Source organism: Bombina bombina, chromosome 12 (assembly GCF_027579735.1).
Source record: "Bombina bombina isolate aBomBom1 chromosome 12, aBomBom1.pri, whole genome shotgun sequence".
Lineage (NCBI taxonomy): Eukaryota > Metazoa > Chordata > Amphibia > Anura > Bombinatoridae > Bombina > Bombina bombina.
Window position 1 is genome coordinate 47020634 of NC_069510.1, and position 22695 is coordinate 47043328.

The following is a 22695-nucleotide window of genomic DNA, read 5'->3' on the forward strand; positions in this document are numbered from 1 at the left end:
TGTTATCTGTAAGTAATATGAATTGCATGTAATTTTATGTTCTATATGCCACAACAACTATGTAGCTTCACAAATAACACAATAACAAATGCCCCCGAGTAGGGCTGTATTATAAAGCAGTAATCCCCCCGTTAAAACCACGCTCCAGCTCTTTGTAATAATTAACTACTTACCTGGCTCAAGTTACCATAGCAACTTACAACGCTTTCAAGAAGGGTCGGGCTCCAGTATGAGTTTCAAGCCTCGTTTCAACCCACACGCTCCTATTGGTTGTTCTTTCTGAGAATGGAACGAGCTGATAGCGGTACCGAGGCTTGGAACGCATAGGTGGTTTATCAGGGACAATAAGCTAAGGGAGGTGGTGGTTGGATTCATTTCTGTACGGGTAAACCTTCTGTTGTGTGTGGGAGTGTGTGGTAGCTGTCTACGGCTATAGATCGTTAGCTTATGGGTGGAAGCCAAGCTGGAACGCATGGCGTTATCTGGCGGAAAGGGCGTGGTTTTTGTCCCACATGTTGCTTCTACTAGGGGTTTCGGTTGCTGGCGGGAAGAGGAGTTGGATCAGGTTGCTCTACTGTGAGCTCACGGGAAATAACACCCGGTATAAGTACCGGATATCTATTTCTTTACTGCAGATTCAACTGCTCCCTGTAAGCTCTCAGGTAACCTTTTGCTATAACATTCTGTAATGTTTGAAACCCAATTTTTTTCTTTCATGTTTCAGATAGAGCATGATATTTTAAACATCTTTCTGATTTGTTTCTATTATCAAATATTCTTAATTCTCTTTGTATCTTTTGTTGAAAAGCAGGCACGTGCTCTAGGGAGCCGGTGTTATGATAAGAGGGCGAACTTTGGAAAAGAGCGAACCATGTCAATTCCTGTAATGTTTCATCAGCTGGTTCACACATTTTGGACCTAATGCGCATGCGTGCCAGCGTCATCACATACCTGGCCGCATACGTCACTGCTAAAATATTTAGAGCTGTGAAATTCAGAAACCCTTTCTAGAGCTCATGCGTGAGATTTTGTATCACAAATGGTGCGCTCCATGGAAAGCTGTTTATTCGGCTCCTCTGCAATATTTGGAACTCCGCCCCCCACTGCAACTACTCCTACTACTACTACTGTAAAGCTGAGTCTTCGTGCTCGTGCATGAGAAACAGCCCCCCCCCCCCACCGCCACTCAGCTATAGCCACTGAGATGTTATGAAATGATAATGACATTGAACGGAGCCTGTGAAAAGCTGCATTGGATCATCAGAAGAAGCAGTGGCTATAGCCGAGTGGCGGGGGCTGTTTCTCAGGCACGAGCACGGAGACTCAGCTTTACAGTAGTAGGAGTAGTTGCAGTGGGGGGCGGAGTTCCGAATATTGCAGAGGAGCCGAATAAACAGCTTTCCATGGAGCGCACCATTTGTGATACAAAATCCCACGCATGAGCTCTAGAAAGGGTTCCTGAATTTCACAGCTCTAAATATTTTAGCAGTGACGTATGTGATGACACTGGCACGCATGCTTATTAGGTCAAAAATGTGTGAAACAGCTGATGAAACGTCACAGGAAGTGACATGGTTCGCTCTTTTCCAAAGTTTGCCCTCTTACCAGAACACCAGTGTTCTGTCAGAATAGAAAACATATCAGCAAACGGTAGTGACGTTCCATCAGCTGTCTGATAAGAAATATGTACGCTCCTCAGCGTAGTCACATTCCAATACCTGAACGTCACAACCCATCAGATGCTTGGACGGTATTCAAAGTGCATGCGGCTGCACGCAATAACCACATAGCCATAAGATTGCATCACAAACCCTGATTTGCTTACTATACACCATTAGCACCAAAAATATTAGCAACCTTATTAAACGTTTACAAAACATTTTTTAATCCACATAGACCACAGTCTTCCACTAACTCAAGTCTTAAGGTTTTGGAACAAATACATTTCTTCAAAGAAGCAATCAATAGTAGCGGTATGTGGAACAAGTGAATTCCATTACATGCACATGAGGCGCCTCATTAAGATTCAAAGTCAAATTGTTTATTAAAGGGACACTGAACCCAAATTTGTTCATTTGTAATTCAGAAAGAGCATGCCATTTTAAGCAACTTTCTAATTTACTCCTATTATCAATTTTTCTTCGTTCTCTTGCTATCATTTTTTGAAAAAGGCATCTAAGCTTTTTTTTTGGTTTCAGTACTCTGGACAGCAATGTCTTATTGGTGGATGAATTTATCCACCAATCAGCAAGGACAACCCAGGTTGTTCACCAAAAATGGGCCGGCATCTAAACTTACATTCTTGCATTTCAAATAAAGATACCAAGAGAATGAAGAAAATTTGATAATAGGAGTAAATTCGAAATTTGCATAAAATTTCATGCTCCAATCTGAATCACGAAATTAAATTTTTGGGTACAGTGTCCCTTTAAGTAAACTAGAGGTGAAGACCGTGTACACGGGCCATTTTCTTTATTGCAGCGGTCCTACCTGTGCTCCCACCGCTGCATACGCTCCATTCCTGCCACGCCACAGGCCCTTCATGCCTACTTCTGCCTGGCCACGCTCCCCGCTGCGTGCGCATTTGACGGCAATGGACGCGTTACTTATAGTGTAGATAGTTAAAATATCAGAACAAAGTCACAGTTCATATTAGCAACGTCAGACCCCTCCGGTTGAACGCCAACTTATGCGTTTCGCTGGTTGCTTTTTCATAGTTCCTTGTGCATGTAATTCACTTGTTGCACATTTATTATTAAGTTAACAAAGGCGCTTTGAATACTGTCCAAGAATCTGATGGGTTGTGACGTTCAGACATTGGAATGTGACTACGCTGAGGAGAGCATGCGTGGTGCGTATTTCTTATCAGACAGCTGACAAATCGTCACTTCCGTTTGCTGATCTGATATGTTTGCTATTCTGACAGAACACCGGCCCATGAATGTTATCCATTTGCAAGAGCACTAGAAGGCAGCGCTATTTCCTGCCAGGGGGGTACTGCAGATGCCTACCTAGGTATCCAACACAGAATATCATGAGAACAAAACAAATTTGATGATAGAAATAAACTGGAAAGTTTTTATTTTTGTGTGTTCTGTCTGAATCGCGATAACTTTTTTTGGGTTTCATATCCATTTAAAGGGTCAGTAAACATCATGAGGTTAATTTATAACAGTTATGCTTAGTAAAACAACCTTGCAATATAATTTAAATTATTGATGTTGCCCCATTTACATATAACTTAACTCTGAAAATTGTGGGTTTTCTATTTTTCAGAGTACATATCTGTCCCTAACTGGCTTTAACTTGTAACCGTAAAACAATGTTCTTTAACAAAGATGAGTGGCTACCTTCTTAACTGCAATAATAATTCAAATAATTGCAGTAATCAAGATGTTAATTTGTTTATAAAATGTTTAGACTTGGCTGATGCCATTTTATTGCATGACAACAGAAAAATGATTGTTTTGTAATTACAAGGCATTTACTGTCACTTTTTAATGAGGCATGCTGAAATACGGATGGTTATTTGAATATAAAGACTAGTTCTAAATAATCCTTTTGCTACTGGGAGAGAAATGTCAGAGAAAAACGTGCCCAAAGTACTGGAGAGTTTTTAACATTTTTATTCTGTGAAAAAGGACACACCCAATTAGGACTGCACCGATACTATTTTTTTTAAGACAGAGTACAAGTACCGATACTTTTTTTCAAATACTCACCGATACCAATTACCGATACTTTTTTATGTCATGATAGTTTAAAGAGTAATGATTTAAGATCACTTCTTTATAATTATGAACTGTATCTCAAAAGACATTTTGAAATAATAAAACAGTTTTATGTGCTTGTTGTCACAAAGTTTACAGAACATGTTTATAAATTAAAAATATTACAATAACATGTTAATAATAACAACAATAAATAACAGCTGCAGCAGCTAGGGCTGGAAAGCTACAATTTAAAGGGGGGATTACTAGATGCAATTGGTTTGTAGGGTGCCTATATAACTCATCAATCTAACATTTGTACTTGATACAAAGTAATATAATTTAATTCTGAAAATAATATTGAGGAAGGAGTATCCCAGTAATACCCTTTGAGAAAAATGGGGCATTTGCATTCTAGTGACTCAACAGAAAATAGGGCTGGTCTTCATATTTTTCCAGGGCACCTTTTTATTTCCAGTCCAGCCCTGGCTAAGGTTGTTCCTCAGAGTACAGTATGTTTTGAGCATAATTGTGCAAGAGGAGAACTAGTAGTATAACAGGCAATCTAGCAATTAGAATATTTTTTTCAAAAGTTAGTGGAAAGTTCTTATTAAGGAACAGAAGCATCTCTGCATGTTCAGCTATAAGTCTGCTTCTGCTAACAGCAAGGACGTTTGACGCTAAGCTGAACAGTCTTTGACTTTTCACACTACTGCATGGGTTAGAAAGATATTTTTGGGCCATTAAATCTCAGTTTATTAACTGCCCAGTACTTCAGGGGTTTGTCTGAATGACTGCTCTGATGTACAATAATACAAGTAACAGCAATTTGTATTGGCAGAACAATTTTTAGTTAAGTCTCCACTCCAGCTTAAAATGAAATGGGAACATGCAGTTTGAAAAATGCCAAAAGATGGCGTATGGGTAGGAATTGGAGGTATCGGTTTAAGTATCGGTGCATTTGCACGAGTACAAGTACTCATGCAAATACTTGGTATTGGCACCGGTACCGATACTAGTATCGGTATCGGTGCAACCCTACACCCAATGGTGAAGTGTGTCACTGTAGCAGCAATAAATATAGATACCATGCTCACAATTGAAGTTGCACCAAATAGTGCAGAGATGGCAGTCTGAATGCTTAGAGATACTGAACCCAATTATATTTCTTTGATGATTCAGATAGAGCATGCAACTTTATAATTTACTCCTATTCTCATTTTTCCTCGTTCTCTTGGTATCTTTATTTGAAAAACCAGGAATGTACGCATAGGAGCCAGCCTATTTTTGGTTCAGCACCCTGGATAGCGTTTGCTGATTGGTGGCTACATTTAGACACCAATCAGCAAGCGCTACCCAGGTGCTGAACCAAAGATGGGCCGGCTCGTAATCTTTACATTCCTGCTTTTTCAAATAAAGATACAAAGATAACGAAGTAAATTAAAACATTGTTTAAAATTGCAAGCTCCATCTCAATCATGAAAGTTTAATTTTGACTAGACTATCCCTTTTTAAAGGGCAAAGTGCAGTTTGGTTTGTAACAACTTAAAATTTGTTTCTCAATGTTGCATTATGGTCTTAGAACCCATTCTCAAGTTACTTCCCTAACTATCTGGTTGAGATGCAGTTGTCCTATTAAGAGCCGTCCATGAAATCTTTGCGTCTAAGATCTCCTATTGGTGATGTAGTTTGGGATTCTCACTCCAGATTTTGCCGATTGGCACAAGTACAGATAAACTGTGGGTATAAAAAAGAGAATTTCGTCTCGCAAAATTAGCGCTCAGTCCAAATGGTTAAAACCACTATATTAAAAGCAATTAAAGTGTTGTACGCTTACAATGTGCTTCTCGGTATTAAAACTGTTCCATCAGGTGAATTGACTCACAGAAATAGAGCTTATATATTAAACAATCCAATGTATTGATCTAGGCCCATTTTGGTATATTCTAATAATATAAATAATGCTATTTATTTGGCTGCCAAATATGATCATATAAAAATAATCGTTAACGTCCTTGCAAATTTTGGGTTTCTCACAGAAAGTATTTACATACAACTACTGCAGTTAATACTTGGTTATGAAAACTTCTCTGAGACTTTTGGCAATTAGAAGGCCCCTGATTGCAGCTGTGCACCACACTTCTGAAATCCCTGACAGTGAAGAGGTTATTCGGTAAACTTGATAAATTGCTCTAGTGTAGGGATTAACCCAACACCTCCCAAGCAGGTCCCCCCCCCCGGTCACCACCAACCTAGGTACTGGCTCCCCACCATAATTGTTACTGGCAGCCTATATATATATTTCTCTCTTTTTCTCTCTTTTTCTCTCTTTTTCTCTCTTTTTCTCTCTTTTTCTCTCTTTTTCTCTCTTTTTCTCTCTTTTTCTCTCTTTTTCTCTCTTTTTCTCTCTTTTTCTCTCTTTTTCTCTCTTTTTCTCTCTTTTTCTCTCTTTTTCTCTCTTTTTCTCTCTTTTTCTCTCTTTTTCTCCTCACTGGACTTCAGCAATTTGTGAACCAACAATTGTGTTTATTTGTGACGTTTCGGGACCTTACACGTCCCTTCCTCTGACAACCAGAAGCTACATGCAAACAGACTAATAAAGGCCTGTAAAACCCTCCCTCAATGTCTCCACCAATCACTGGAGACCATGTGCAAACATATCAAGGTCCGTACCATCAGGCAGGATAAATATAAAAATATCATTATAGTGAAAACGCGTTAAAATGTAACTAAACATTCTTATCTAAAATGAATAATGTATACAAGTGTAATTAGTGAAATAATCAAATGTATAATACAAATGTGAATATAAATGTAAGGAGGAATCCCGCCTGTAATCACAAAACCAAATCCGAACACCCCCGGTTTAGTCCTCACTGCCAGATGGAACAATCCACAAAAATGCAATGCAAAAAAATGCATGTAAAGGGATTTGGCATAAAGTTACATACATGTTTACTCCCTCACCCTTCATACATTTTCTGTATTGTAGGGAACCCTGCCCCTCTCTGCTCCCTCCTTTGCTGGGCTGACCACCCACCACTCTTTTTCCCTACCACCACTTCCACCCAGAGGATTATTACAGAGTGTTACAGAGAGTGTCAATCGCTGTAACAATTGGCGATCTGGCAGATGCCTTCTGCCTCTTGGCTAGGCTCCTGTTGTCTAAGCTAACAGCGGGGTCCGCAAAATGCGCCTCGATGTTGGTACTACGTCAACACTGTGTGATGAACAAAGTACTGTGTGTCTTCCATATGGAGCAAGGGGTTAATTATTTAAAAAAAAAAGTTAACGCTGCAGCTCTTCCTCTGCCCGTCGCAAGCCCTCTTCGCTGGTCCAAAATGACGAATCCTGCTTCATCCAATCACGGCGTTCACTCAGGCCATGATGCCCCCGGGGGGAACGCTGTGATTGGAGGAAGCCAGATTCGTTATTTCTGACGTAAGCAGAGGCTTCCGACTGCCGTGGGAATCGATGGAGCAGCTTTCAGGATTCAAAGGTAAGTTGTTTTTTTTTTTTTTTTTTTTTTTTTTTTTTTAAGAAAACGCTTGAAATGTAAATTTGGAGGAATTAAAGTGCCTTCGTTTTTAATAGGATTATAAAAAACCGGGCACTAATTTGTCAAAATTGACCTTCACTTTAATATGTATATTGTACAACATTCCTTTTCTATTCATAAAGACCAGGGCCATTTCAGTGTTCTCCCCAGGACTTTTTTAATGGCTGCACCACCTGGCTAAAATTTTAGCCAATATTAAGCTAAAATTTGCTAAAATTCAAATATTATAATAAATATAAATGGGTTAAACACACAGTAAAAGTGCCATTTGGGACCTGCGGAACACTGCTGGTTCTGAGTGGAAACATCCACTGATCCAATCAGCAGCACTACTTGCATATCTGAGTAATGAACTAGCTGATTGGTTCCAACTCATAGTCTGTGCAAGAATTACCTACTTTGCGGTTTGGTTGGATGTACAGTAGATGGATTGTATTGTACTTTGTTTGAAGTCTATTAAATGCAAATCTTTATTCTTTTAGTATAAAAAAAAGTACCTTTTGAAGATAAAAAATGTTTCACTTAACCCAATAATAGAATCATATTTATTGCAGCTCTAGCACTTCAAAATGGCGGAGAGACCCGAAGATCTCAACTTACCCAACACCGTAATCACAAGGATAATTAAAGAGGCTGTAAGTCCTGTTTTTATAGCCATTACTTCACTAACTGCGGCTTAGATTAATTTTCTGTTGGTATAAACAAATTGTTTGTTACTCCCAAGAAGTAATGTGACTTTTTTTTTTGTTTGTTTGTTTGTTTTCAAATTGATCGGTATAAGATGCAAATATTTTCAGCTGTGAAGAGGCATGTTCGTATGCGTTTTCTTTTTGTAAATGTCGTGTTCCTACCCTGAGAAATACATTTTACTTTGTTTTATGTTTGTGAGGTGTGTTGCTGGCTACCAAAAGAGCAGTGGCAGTGGGGTGTAATTAAAGTGATAAAAAAATCCTTTTTGAAACGCTAGGATTTACCAGTGCAGCAAATAAAGGGGACTTTCGGTCATGAAGTATAAAATAATTTATGCTGAAAGTTCCTTTGTCTGTCTACCATTCGCCGTGCTAAGCGCCTAAAGCCGCCCAGAGCAGAAAGCGATTTTTCAGTGAGCTGACTTTTCAACCTCTTAGCCAATAGCAGTATGGCCCAGCTGGCATTATGCTATATGACTAGCAATGCTATTGGCTAATATTACCTCAGTGATAAAGTAGTATTCTGCCGTGGGCTGCCTGAGGCACTCAGTACGGCGAATGCTTCAGACAAATAAAGGAACTTTCAGCATGAAGTATTCTATACTTCATGACTGAAAGTCCCCTTTATTTGTTGCACTGGTAAATCCTAGCATTTCACAAACGTTAGGATTTACTATTACTTTAATATCTTTGCTGAGCTTGGCGTAAATTGTAAAACTTGTAGGCATAATTTACAGGGGTATGTTGTCAGGTAGATCCAATGTAAATTCTGGTCCCATAAAGGAGCTTACAAAGATCTCACCTGGTACCAAAAAGGGCTCAACACAGGGCTACTCTACTAGGTGTGGTTTATCATGCCCACTTCCTTGCAACCCCTCCAATACCTTCCAGATGTACCAGGGTAAAATAATATAATTTTTAACTAGGGTCCTTTAAGAAAAAGTGCTTCTGCTCCAAGCACCACTGCCCACTTCAAAAGTCAATTTTTCTGTGAGCTGAAGGTTTGAACTGTTCTCCAATCAGCACTCTCCCCATATGGAACTTTTGTTGTAGCAAGAACGTTGATTGGAGAACAATTCAAACTGTTAGCTCACAAAAAATTGACTTTTGAAGTGAGTGGAGGAGCGCAGGGATTTTGAATTTCATATCTATATTAAAAGTAGGTTATAGCGCAACTTTTATTACAAATGATTAATTAAACTGCATCTAAAATATCACAAGCGTTCTGGATCTGTTTTTAAAAATGGGAGAGCTTACCATCCCTTTAAATTATGCAATTCATGTGAGCTTTGGATAGCTTAAGCAACATTGTAATATTATTATAACATTTTCTGTTATATATTTAAAAGTATTACAATGCCTTCAACCGGCTACCTCAAAACGTTACCCAGAAAGCAACATTTTTGTGGAGAACACTGGATTTGCATGCAGAAAATCAATTCATAGAGCAATAAGTCTTCTAAAATTTTAATAAAATGAAGTAAAAACAAACAAAACCCCCCCCAAAAAAGGAAGGAACTAATACTGGATTAAGGAAATTTGCAGCATTGTTAAAACCGTAAAGATTCTACTGTTAGGGAGGCCTACAACATATGCTAACCTTTCTTAACTCAGTTTTCCCTTTTCCTTCATACCGTTGAACCCCCTTAGCATGTAAGCCCACAAGCCCAGCGGTTTTGTAGATCACATTCATGAGGGGAGTTACAACAGTGCAACTTTTGGCAGGGACCCTTTACGCATTTGTCTCCTATAAATGCTACCTTTTGCATATCATACCTATGTGTATAGCATTGCGGAATCTGTTGGAGCTCTACATATAACTGATGATGATAATAAGAACAAAAGTTATGGAATTTGCTTTTTGACCGCTCTAGAGAGTGTGGGGCAGGGGCAATTTTATAAACAAAGCAGTTAAATGTCCATTTAACCCTTTCCTGCAGTTAGGAAGTTCCATGCCGTCCTAACTATGCTAGGCTTTAGCACCATTAAGACGGCATGGAACGTCGTACCTGTTCGGCTGTCCTGAAGCTATAGCAGCTTCCTAAATGGGATTGCAGACTGGAGGGTGTGCCTAGCATCATAGGCACTCCCCCCGACACGATCCCATCATTGAAATCACACGATTGCATGAGCGATCGTGTGATTTCAGTTTTTACTAGTTTGTTTACATCGGAACAAATAAGTCCGGGTGGGAAAGGGTTAAAAAAGTCAACATTGACAGCTGCATAGTAAGGTATTGGGGAAGCTTACTGGGTATTTAGAAATTATGCAGGTCTGGTTCATCGTCTTGTCAGAACAAGCAGCCAGGGGTGGTGGCATTTTCTATGTGGAAACAGAAGCTTGCAGGTGAGAGAGAAATACGCATGAGCATGGCTGACAGTGTTCATAACGCATGTGCGCACAAACTCTTGATTATCATGAGGCTTGCCTTTCTGAAACGCTCCTCGGTAGAGTGTTAACAACATGGTGACTTCAATAAAGACATTGCTTGCTCTTTTAATAATCATCTGCCAGATAAACTTCATGTTTTGAAAGATTTACAAAAGTTTCAACAAAATATACGTAAAATATACATTTTTACCCCTTATTAAAAATGGTATTCAGGTTATTATCTAACGTTTCATCCTTATCCAGCTTCCTGATGGCGTCAACATCTCAAAAGAAGCGAGAAGTGCAATTTCCCGGGCAGCCAGTGTCTTTGTGCTTTATGCAACATCTTGGTAAGGATGTTAGTGCCAATTTATAGTTTTGTGTTTAAAAACAAAACCTTAGCCTTTGATTTTCCTTTTTGAGAGCCGCACATGTTCATTTACATATTTCTACCACACAAAAAGACCTGCAAAAGTATCCCAGAAGCATATTTGTATGGTATTCTTTAGTTTTTGCTTTTTCTTTAAATAGAAATAAAATTTATGATGAAGATCCGTGAATCGTGTCACTAAAAAGAAAATATATATATATATATATATATATATATATATATATATATATATACTTTTTAGTGACACGATGAGTTCACGGATCATCTTAATTACTAATGGGATATTCACCTTCTGGTCAGCAGGAGGCGGCAAAGAGCACCACAGCAGAGCTCCCCCTCCAGTCATTCTCTTTGCCTGCGTTAGTGATAGGAAGTGGCAAAGTGAGGTGTTAGAAAAGATTCTTCAATCAAGAGTTTATTATTTTTAAAGTGGTACAGGATTGTTCTGCTTTGTCCTAGGTTGTAGCCGTAGTCCATATCAGTCTCTTCAGTAGAGCTTTGGTGGCTTTAGAGTAATGGGAACTTGTGGGACATAATTCTCACTGCGCCTCCCATATTAATACTGCCCTACTTTCCTATATTTGAGGGATTTGACTCAGTCTTTTTCTACAGGTCAATGTGAGGAAGAGGACCTCTCAAACCTGTGCGCTGTCAGGCAGTATTGTGAGTTAAGTGCTTTTTTCTTTTTCTGGGGACACAATCGGAGCTCAGAAAAGAGTGGGCACTCACTATAACCTTATATATTACAAAGGGGCACTATAAGGGCCTCTTTATTTATATGGCACTATCTCATGGAACAAGAGGGAGTGCTAGACAGCTATATGTTGGGCTGCACTGGAAGGGCTGGTCTGGGCGCTGGGGAGCACTAGAGGTTATTTTTATGTCTTTTATTAATCACTGTGGAAGTCGTTAGTGGTTCCTTCTCCTCGGGGTTAATTTTTCCCCAGGAGAAGAAAATTTGAGTTGGGTCACTCCCACAATGGGCGGTTCTGCCTTTCCCGCACGTGCCTCTTCTTGCGTCCTCAGAGGATGTCAGTTTGGCCTGCAAGAGAGGAGTCTCAGGTCTGTGTTTGTCTAGGACTGCATGTTTGCTACTGTTTACATGCGCTCCTAGGACCGGACTGCTTTGTTCGTTTCCTGGCATCAATCCAGATCATCCGTTGCGCTGTGGGAGCTTCCTGGTCGTCTTAGGAGTGAAGTAGGCGCCTCAGCAGGGCTGCTGAGGTGTGGAGGTGACTGGGAGGATTTGTTTTGATTGTTATTACTTTTCAGTGCGCAGTAAAAAAAGTTGCGCTTTTAAAATTTAAAGGCACAGTATCGTTTATTTTTTTTTTTATTTTTTTTATTGAAGTTCAAGTTTTTGTGGCAGGACTTTACTAAGTGTGAGCAATTATGGATCAAGGGACCTTGCAGAATGTTCCTTGTTCTTTGTGTTTCAATGCTTTTGTGGAACCACCAATACCTTTCTGTCCTACTTGTATTGAGAGGACTATAAGTTATAAAGATAAGATTTTTTTCTGAGCCAACTTCTTCTAAGAGGAATGTTGTTCAGGATTCTAATGAGGCACAATGTATGCCGCAACTTTCTCCTCAAGCGCCCCAAGTGTTACCGCCCTCATGAAGTGCCCTCCGTCTCCTCTGTAACTACCACTGGAGTTACTTTAAAAGACATCACATCTCTCATGTCTTCCACAATTTCTGATGCACTGTCTGCTTTTCCCATGTTGCAGGGTAAACTTAAGAGGCAGACAAGCCTTTCTGTCAGCGAGGGTTCTGATGCAATCGTTGCGGTTTCGGAGTCCTTCTCTCAGGTTCCTGAGGAGGAAGAAGCTGTGGTAGCGTCTGACGGAGAGATTTCAGATTCTGAGGGGGTACGCCCTCTCGCTGATACTGAAGTGGTATCTTTTAGATTTAAGCTGGAACACCTCCGTCTATTGCTTAAGGAGGTTTTAGCTACTTTAGATGATAGCGACTCCACGGTTGTAGTTGTCCCTTAGAGATCCAGTAAGTTGAACAGATATTTCGAGGTTCCTTCCTCAACTGATGTATTTCCGGTTCCTGACCGAGCCTCTGAGATTATTACTAAGGAGTGGGAGAGACCGGGTATTCCTTTTTCTCCATCTCCTATTTTCAAGAAGATGTTTCCCATAGCAGACTATATCAAGCAAGCTTGGCAAACAGTACCTAAGATGGAAGGGGGTATTTCCACATTAGCTAAGAGAACTACTATTCCCATAGAGGATAGTTGTGCTTTCAAAGATCCTATGGACAAGAAATTAGAGGGCCTACTCAAAAGGATGTACGTACACCAGGGTCTACAATTGCAACCTGCCGTGTGCATTGCTACCGTCACCAGGGCAGCTGCATATTGGTTTGACGCCCTGTCTGAACAGGGCGTCAAACCAAAGTCAGAACAGAGACATCCTTGGACGAGATTCTAGATAGGATAAAGGCTCTCAAATTAGCTAATTCCTTTATCAGACGCTTCCCTTCAAGTTATCAAACTGGGAGCTAAGATATCAGGTTTTTCTATTTTGCCCGCAGAGCCTTATGGCTGAAGCCTTGGTCTGCAGACGTCTACTCCAAGTCCAAACTTTTGGCTATTCCATATAAGGGAAAGACCTTATTTGGTACTGGTCTATCGGAAATTATTTCTGACATCACGGGAGGTAAAAGTCATTTTCTCCCCCAGGATAAGAGAAATAAGACGAAGGGGTGCCAGAGTAATTTTTGTTCCTTTCGTAATTTCAAGGGAAATTCCTCATCTTCCGTTGGCAAACAAGAGCAACCCAAGCCTGCGTGGAGATCCAACCAGCCTTGGAATAAGGGAAAACAGGCTAAGAAGCCTGCCGCTGAATCCAAGTCAGCATGAAGGTCATGCCCCCGATCCGGGACCGGATCTGGTAGGGGGCAGACTTTCCTTCTTCGTTCAAGCTTAATTCCGAGATGTTCAGGATCCCTGGGCATTAGAAATTGTGTCTCAGTGATACAGGTTGGAATTCAGAAGGTTCCTGAAGCAGTGGTGCCTTCCGTTTAGGTTCCCTGTCTTGTCCCTCCCGTATCATCTGTGTACTCTAGCCTGGGTATTGATTCCCAGTAGTAATTAGATGATCCGTGGACTCATCGTATCATTAGAAAGAAAACAAAATTTATGCTTACCTTATTTATTTATTAGAGACAGGTTGTGGGTTATTGTAAACTCTTCCTAACTTCAGTCGAATGACTGGAGTGGGAGGGAAGGGAGGAGCTATTTAGCAGCTCTGCTGTGGTGCTCTTTGCCGCCTCCTGCTGACCAGGAGGTGAAGGTAAGCATACATTTATATATATATATATATATATTCATTCTATCTATCTCTATCAAGCACTCACTGGTCCTTTTACTTATGTGCTTTTATTTGTGACGTTTCGGGGACCGTATCCCCTTCCTCAGACCTATATATAATTATTTTTGTTGTGTGTGTGTATATATAAAGTTACATGCGAGTGCGTACACACACACACATTAACCCCTAGGCTCTCTGCGGTGTGTCTTGGTTTTAACTATTTGTCACATTTTGTTTCTTTCTAAAGTGCTAACAATTTTGCGATGAAGGGGAAACGAAAAACGCTAAATGCAAGTGATGTCTTGTCTGCTATGGAAGAAATGGAGTTTCAGCGCTTTCTGACTCCTCTGAAAGAGTCTCTAGAAGGTAAGTTATACTCAATGTTCATGTTGATAACAACATGACCTTTATTTTCATTACTGTGACTAAGGCTGTTGTAAGAGTGGGCATATTAAAGGGATATTCTAGTCAAAATTAAACTTTCATGATTCAGATAGAGCATGCAATTTTAAGCATCTTTCTACTTTACTCCTGTTATTTTTGTCTTCGTTCTCTTGGTTTCTATTTGAATAAGCAAGAATGTAAGGTTAGGAGCCATCCCATTTTTGGTTCAGCACCTGAGTAGTGCTTGCTGATTGGTGGCTACATTTAGACACCAAAGTGCTGCTTAGGCGCTGAACCAAAAATGGGCCATGCCTATGCTTAAATTATTGCTTTTCAAATAAAGATACCAGGAGAACGAAGAATAATTGCTAATAGACGTACATTAGAAAGTTGCTTAAAATTGCAAGCTCTATCTGAATCATGAAAGTTTAATTTTGACTAGACTTTCTTTTTTAAAGGGCAAAGTGCAGTTTGGTTTGTAAAAACTTAAAATTTGTCCCAATGTTGCATTATGGTCTTAGAACACATTCTCAAGTTTCTTCCCTAACTATCTGGTGATCTGGTTGAGATGCAGTTGTCCTGTTGAGGAATACGGTTTATCTGCTCATGCCCATTTAATTTTAATTATTTGCATATCCCGCAGCCTATAGACGGGACCAGAAGGGCAAGAAAGAAGCTACCGAACAGAAGAAGAAAGACAAAGACAAAAAGCCAGACTCTGAGGATCAGGACAAGAGCCGGGAGGAAGAGAACGAAGAGGAGGAGGACAAAATGGAGGAGGATGAAGTTGTAGAAGATGAGGAAGTGGATAACTGAGCTGGTGACATCTTGTGTTAAAGAGAATTCTGGCCTCATTGTTCATTCCTCAGTCTTACAGGGGAGTTTGTTGAACCATGACTGCTATCTAGAAACAGCCAATGACAATAGGACAAGAACCAGGTGACATTGCACAAGCATTGGGCATGTGTGAGCAATACACACAAACTACCCATTAGATGGAACTAGTTTTTGTTATCAACTGGAACTTAATGCTTTTGGATGTTGGAGTCGTTTTTGTAACATTAATACTGAAGAAAAAAAGCTAAAAATATTGTTGAACTGTAAAAGGTTTTTTTTTTTTGTTTTTTTTTTTAATTTATGTAAATAAATGTATTAACTTTTCATCACGTTTATCTGTATCGGAATTTGTGGGTTTTGGTTATCGGCAAAATTTTTTTGTGTTTTTTTAAATCTATAAATACGCCTAAAATATCAGGCTAATATTTGTCTTGTGTATGCCCCGGGCATGCTTAAAGCTTGGGGGATGAGAAACACGTTTAATCTGATTCATAGATTGTAAAGTACACGCTGGCTATAACTTCTAAAAATCAATATAAATTTAAAAAAAATTGTGCCACTAAGGATGAGCGAATAAAAGTTACTGAAATAAACAAACATCAATAAGCCTAAAAAAATATTGTAAACCAATCCAACGAATACTTCCGGGCGTCACAGGACTAAGTTCCGTCTAGCAGCAAAGTGATTGAAGAGAGAGGAAAAAAGCACCAACCGAATGAAAAAGTAAAAGACCGCGGCCTATTTTGCTGTGACCCTGACCTCAAGCTGATAGAGCTTTGGCTCCTTTTTTTGGTTTTAACGTGCCCCAAATAAAGTAACTACCTTTTTACTTTTTCATGCGGTTGGTGCTGTTTTCCTTTTTTCCTTTCTCTTCAATCACTTTGCTGCTAGATGGAATTTAGTCCTGTGAAGCCCGGAAGTATTTGTTGGATTGATTTGCTTGCAGTGTGCGCCGGATACGGAGGCGCGTTTACAGGGCTCAAGGAACCATAGCCGTATCGGTCAGTGCCTACGCTGAAGAAACGCAGCTTGCAAAACACGGACCCCCAAAATTGGTAAGCGCCACCTTTGCTTTGTTTGTTTGTATCTAAAAAATATTGTATGTTGTCTATTCTCCAGATGCAGAAGGGTTAATCCCAGATATAAAGGCTGCAGGTTCTCAGTACATACTTACAGACCACAATAACATTTATATGCTGATAACAAAGAAATGTACAAAAAAAATTAGCTGGGACATTTTCAAACGGAAAACAACCCATGTTGTATGAATCACAGATTTAAAGGGACTTTGACGTCTGAAAGCGCAGAAATTATACATGTTTAATATGTTCACACGTGAAAAGGGCTCGACCAACCCTGGAGCTTGGGTGACAGTGGCTCCTAGAATTTTACGCCTGGCTCCTAAATATTGTCACTGGCTCCTAAATTTTAAATGGATTTGTCGACTCCTGTAATATAGTATATTGGTGATGACTTTATCAACACTTGACCCAAAGAAAAGTAAATTAACTGAACATAACATGAAGAAATAACAAAATAAAAGGAAAGTGAAAAAGTTGTTGTGCGGAATAAAGAAAGCATATTTCAGTGAGTCCAAATGTATCTTCCTATATGTCATATAGACCTGGTACTAAGGTGGTTGGCACAGATGAAAAATCAAAATAATTAATTTCAAGAGTGGATACGTTCATCCTAATCCTGTCTCGCTAGGAATATTACAATATTTAAAGGAATATAGTCTAGTCAAAATTACTCTTTCATGATTTATATAGAGTAGGCTTTTTTTTTAGAAACTTTCTAATTTACTCTTATCAACTAGGCGATAAGCCTGCCCAGAGGGCAGTCTGTTTTAAAAACTACAACCCCCTAAGCTAAAGTTACAACAACATGGGCATTGCCCTAAAAAGGGCAATCAGCTCTTTTTCAATTGCCCAAATCCCTAATCTTAAAAATAAAAAAATCCCCCAAAAATAAAAAAATAAACCCTAACACTTAGCCACAAATAGGTACTCACGGTTCCTGAAGTCCGGCGGAGAAGGTCTTCTTCCAGACAGATCCATCATCTTCTCTCTTCATCTGGAACGCGGAGGCGTTCCTCGGCGGCATGGAGGCTCCACATCATCCGATGTCCGTCGTAGACTGAAGATTGAATGCAAGGTACCCTAATCAATTTGGGGTACCTTGCATTTCTATTGGCTGAAATTTTGAAATCAGCCAATAGTATTAGAGCTACTGAAATCCTATTGGCTGTTTAAATCAGCCAATAAGATTTCATTAGCTCTCATCCTATTGACTAATTTTAAAATATCAGCCAATAGGAATGCAAGATACCCCAATAAATATTGGGTACCTTGCATTCAATCTTCAGTGTGCGGCGGATGATCACATGAAGAGCCTCCACGCCGCAGAGGATCTCCACACCTCCGCACCGCCTTCACTGTGGATGAAGATAGAAGATGATGGAACCTCCTGGAAGAAGACCTCCGTCGGACTATAGGAACCGTGAGTACCTATTTGGGGCTTAGTGTTAAGGGTTTTTTTTTCTTTAAGATTGGGCAATTGAAAAAGAACTATGCCCTTTTAAGAGCAGTAAAAGAGCTGAATGCCCTTTTAAGGGCAATGCCCACACAAATGTCCCTTTAGGGGCAATGGGTAGTTTAGTTTTTTTAGTGTTAGGTTTTTATTTTATTTTGGGGGGTTTTACTGTTAGGGGGGACTACAAAAATCCCTTTTAAGGGCTATTGGTAGTTTGTTCTTAGATTAGGGGGTGTTTTTATTTGTTTTGTTTTTTATTTTCATAGGGATTGGGTTAAAAAAAATTATTTTGGATGATGTGTTTTATTATTTTGTGTAATGTTAGCCTTTTTTATTTTCTATAATTTTAGATTAGTTTTAAATTTAGTTTTCTTTATTTTTAAAGTAATGTTAGGTTTTTTATTTTAATTGTAATTTAGGATTATTTTAATTTGTGATAGGGTTAATTTAGGGGGTGTTAGGTTAGGGGTCTTATTGATTAGTTATTTGTGTTGTGGGGTTTAGGGGTTAATATATTAGGTTAATTAGCGATGTAGGTTAATGGCGGTTTAGGGGTTAATAGATGAATTAGGTAGTTTGCGATGTTGGGGTTTGGCGGATTTAGGGGTAAATAATTGTATTAGGTAGTTGTTGTTTTTTTTTAATACTTATTGCGGGCGGTTAGATATTTTTTTTTTTTCTTTGTGTGTAATTCTCCGTTTGCCTTCGCTGCATTCAGGTGGATTTTGAAAAATGACAGGGTGGTGAAAGAACTCACCTTCATTTAAGAGGACTTGTGTAATTGCAAGTGTTAAATCAGTATTTAGAAGCATGTCTAAAAAAGTTAGATATGTTATCCCAAATGCATTTGACCTGTTGACAACTCAACCACATGTTAATATAGGTACCCTCTACATTACACACTCAATAGCAGAGCCTACTGCCTCCTGGGACCAACCGAAAGGTTATTAATGGAGTCTGATACCATATTAAAGATGGTTTCAAACTATTCTCCTTCATGTCTGCACTTAAAAGGCTTTTACAAAATCCATAAAAAAATAGTAAGTTATTTTTGTCATTTTTTTCTACATATTTTCCCATCTTAGCATTGTTAGATTGTTTGTATATTTTTAGGCATTTTTTAAGGGACTCATAAGAGTTTATTGTATTTTGAGCAGCAGCAGGAATACTGGGCTGGACTCAATCCCATGTCCTACCAACAGGTTGATCTCTGCTGTTGCCTCTTGTTTTCATAGTTGTCAATATATCAATAGTATATTGCAGAATTGAGATTTGTTATTGCGGTTTCAATAAGCAAATGCAGCTTTTTTTAAATGACAAAATTTAAGGTAAATTGGCTACTTGTAAACATTGTAATCCAGCGGATATAATTGGTTATTTATAATACATTAAATAGGAGAAAATGTTATAGTAGGAGGCCGAAAAGCAAGTAAATGCTACAAATCACATAGTTTGTTTAGACAGTTTGCATCCATTTAGAAACCTAATTTACAGATGCTTTTGTCCTCTCTAGTGACTGTGGGGCGAATCATATTTACAGAAAAAGCAAGGTTTGTGTAACTTACCTTTAGTGCCACTTTTATTTTGCAAACTGGGCTTCTTCAGTCTGTATGATGTAAACTATTAATGGGGTGAAAGTCTTAGTGGTTCTGTAGATGGGTCCTTGCCTCAAATGCTGCCCCATGATCTAGTGGTTACTAGTTCCACCCCTACTATACAGCCAAACACATTAAAGGGATAGTCTACCCCAAAATTTTTATTGTTTAGAAAGATAGATAATTCCTTTATCACCCATTCCCCAGTTGTTATATTAATACACTTTTTACCTCTGTGATTACTTTGTATCTAAGTTTCTGCAGACTGCCCCCTTATCTCGGTTCTTTTGACAGACTTGCATTTTAGCCACTCAGTGCCCTCTCATAAGTAACTCCACGGGCATGAGCACAATGTTATCTATATGGCACACATGAACTAATATCCTCTAGCTGTGAAAAACTGTCAAATACATTCAGATAAGAGGCAGCATTCAAGGGCTTAGAAATTAGCATATAAGCCTAGCTAGGTTTAGCTATCAACAAAGAATACAAGAGAACAAAGCAAATTTGATGATAAAAGTAAATTGGAAAGTTGTTTAAAATTGTTTGTCCTAGCTGATTCATGAAAGTTTAATTTTGACTACACTGTCCCTTTTTAAGTGAAACTTTTTCTTTCACGATTCAGAGCATGCAATTTAAAAAAATAAATCCAATTTACATTAAATATTCAAATTGTGCACAATTGTTTTACATGCACACTTTCTGAGGCAACAGCCCCTACTGAGCATGTGCAAGAGTACACAGTGTATACGTAGATAAGTCTGTGATTTGCCGAGTCACATGATACCATAAATTTCAAATTTATCACAAACAAAATACTGCTCCTTTGAAATTGAGAGTAAGTTCTATTGCATTGTCTTTTTACTATGCGTCTGTGGGGTTATGCAAATCTACTGTATTTAATAGTCCTTCAACCTAATGCTAATCTGTGCTGACAGGCGCATTATCAGAGCAGCTGGAATGTGTTGGCAAAAGTCATGAATCACCAGATTAACAGACCAGACACACTGTAATTTGTGATCTCTTTAACCAGTTATGATTTTAGTCTAAGGCTTTGATTATAGAGAATGTTCCCTGTTGTCTGGAACGTCATCCAGTACTGTGACAAGTCTTAAAGGTCACCAGCATTCTGTTTGTTTACACTTGTCAGGAGGTTTTGCCTGTAATATTAGAACTTACCTCACTAAGTGTAAAATGATCTACCCTATGATGTGTTCCCAGTGATTACCTGCTGGACTGTATTCAATTGTTTACTAATAGCTCATTTACCTTTATTTTGTTTTAATAGCCGTTTTTGTCTATTGAAACTGCCACCTTTACTGAAATGTCAGTACTGCTGTACTGGTTATAGAAAAGCTATGGAACCAAGAGAAAGCAGCAGAAATCACACTCCAGGTGGAGATGGGAGAGAGGTACTAAAATGTAAATTTCCAAATCACTTTAGTATGGGGCTTTGTTTATACATTCAGAAATGACACTCAATCAAAATTAAACTTTCATTATTCAGATAGAGCATGTCATTTTCAACAACTTTCCAATTTACTTCCATTAACTAAATGTGCACAGTCTTTTTATATTTAAACTTTTTGAGTCACCAGCTACTACTGAGCATGTGCAAGAATAAGTGTGTGTGCATTTGTGAATGGCTGATGGCTGTCACATGGTACGTGTATGCATTTGTAATTGGCTGATGGCTGTCACATGGTACGTGTATGCATTTGTAATTGGCTGATGGCTGTCACATGGTACGTGTATGCATTTGTAATTGGCTGATGGCTGTCACATGGTATAGGGGGAGTGGAAAAAGACATAACTTAAAATTGTCAGAAAAAAAATCTACTATTCATTTGAAGTTCAGACTAAGTGCTATTGCATTGTCCTTTTTTCTTGCATTTGTTGATTACACAAATCTACTGTGTTGACTGGGCCTTTAATATAAAGTATTTGTGTGTAGAGTGATAAGATGAGATTTTCTCACCCTGCAAGCTAAGCCCATTTTAATGGGTTGAAGGTTCAAAGAGCAAAACCAGCTACTTCATTTCATATAAAATATAAACCAAAAAAATTTCATACATTTTAAACTCTGCAGCTCTTGAAATCCCCTTAAAATGAGAGTAAATTCCTTTAGATTTTTTTATTTTTTTTTTATTCAAGGTTTGTAGTAAGGCACACACAGGTCTTGAAACAATAAAACATAATAATATTGGAATACAGTTATAATACAACATTTTAAGTGTACTATATATATTCCTGAAAGAAAAATCCATAAAGAGCATACATTAATTAATTGCCTAATGATCAATATACCTCCAAAATGAAACAGGAGGCCACTTTTGGGCCTCATCTATAAATATTTAAATTTTTGGAGGTTATTACCAACTAAGGAGACCACTTTTGGGTCTCAATGACAAACCTCTTTTTATGTTTTTAATGAGAGCTATAGTAACACGCTTAACTGGTCTTTTCACAGCTAGATAGCACTAGTTTGTGTGTGCCATATAAATATATAATGTTGTGCTCACTCCTGTGCAGTTACCTAGGAGTCAGCACTGATTGGCTAAAATACAAGTCGGTCAAAAGAACTGAGATAAGGGGCAGTATGCAGAGGCGCAGATACAAGGTAATCACAGAGGTTAAAGTGAAGGTAAAGTTAATCAGTCTGCTATGAAAAAATCGATATAGTATTCAAAATTAATAGGATGTTCATTCATCATTTCTTATATTTTTGTATAGTACCTTTGTTTTCTTGTTTAATTTGCTGCGATTTCGCTTGGAAAAAAACAACCCGTCTTTTTTCTTTTTTTTTATAAACAACGATCACGTTGTTTATACAGCCAATTGATTTTCTGGCCGTTAGGCGGCCGTCAATTGACGTCAGAAGCTGATGCTTGATTGTGCGCATGCGCGACTAATTATATCTCCTCCTTGAAAGCGAGCGCGTCCTCGTGTTGCGTATGCGCATTAGGCGTTTCAATTGTTTGCCAAATATCCACCGCATCGGGGACGCATGCGCTGCTGAGGAGTTCGTTGACCGCGATTAACGCATGCGCTTTTGCAAGAGATCATTTTTGTGCGCATGCGCGGTAAGAAGAGGATAGATGTGCACGAGTGTAGTTCTGACGTATAGAGCGGGTGGGACCGCTCTATACGTCTATGTATTGCAAACACGGAAATGCTGGATGGGAGGAGATTAGGATCGTAAGGAATAGTAAAATAATGGTTAGTAAATATGGTCAAATAAAAGTTTATTTAAAAAATAAACCTAGCGACTACCTTGTACGTTAGAAAAGGAAAATAAAGAG

At 38.8% G+C, this 22695-nt stretch overlaps 1 protein-coding gene across 5 annotated transcripts; it reads left to right on the top strand.

The window, feature by feature from the left end:
• Nucleotides 1-307: 307 nt before the first annotated feature.
• On the top strand, nt 308-15587 carry POLE3 (DNA polymerase epsilon 3, accessory subunit). 5 transcript variants are annotated; one of them, XM_053695503.1, is made up of 5 exons: nt 308-327; nt 7824-7904; nt 10593-10678; nt 14290-14408; nt 15070-15587. In XM_053695503.1, exons 2-5 carry the CDS (start codon nt 7839-7841, stop codon nt 15240-15242), a joined length of 444 nt encoding a protein of 147 aa, XP_053551478.1. In that variant the 5' UTR covers nt 308-327; nt 7824-7838; the 3' UTR covers nt 15243-15587. The 5 variants fall into 5 exon arrangements, with proteins under 5 accessions (XP_053551478.1, XP_053551479.1, XP_053551476.1 ...); XM_053695504.1 differs by lacking the exon at nt 308-327 and adding an exon at nt 364-385; XM_053695501.1 differs by lacking the exon at nt 308-327 and adding an exon at nt 416-650.
• The last annotated feature ends 7108 nt before the right edge of the window (nt 15588-22695 follow it).

Bases quoted from the DNA above. Each gene is read 5' to 3' on its own strand.
- POLE3 (XM_053695503.1), top strand. From the start codon at position 7,839: ATGGCGGAGAGACCCGAAGATCTCAACTTACCCAACACCGTAATCACA. The intron at 7,905-10,592 runs GTAAGTCCTGTT...ATCCTTATCCAG, and splicing joins CAAGGATAATTAAAGAGGCT to CTTCCTGATGGCGTCAACAT. The intron at 14,409-15,069 runs GTAAGTTATACT...CATATCCCGCAG, and splicing joins TCTGAAAGAGTCTCTAGAAG to CCTATAGACGGGACCAGAAG.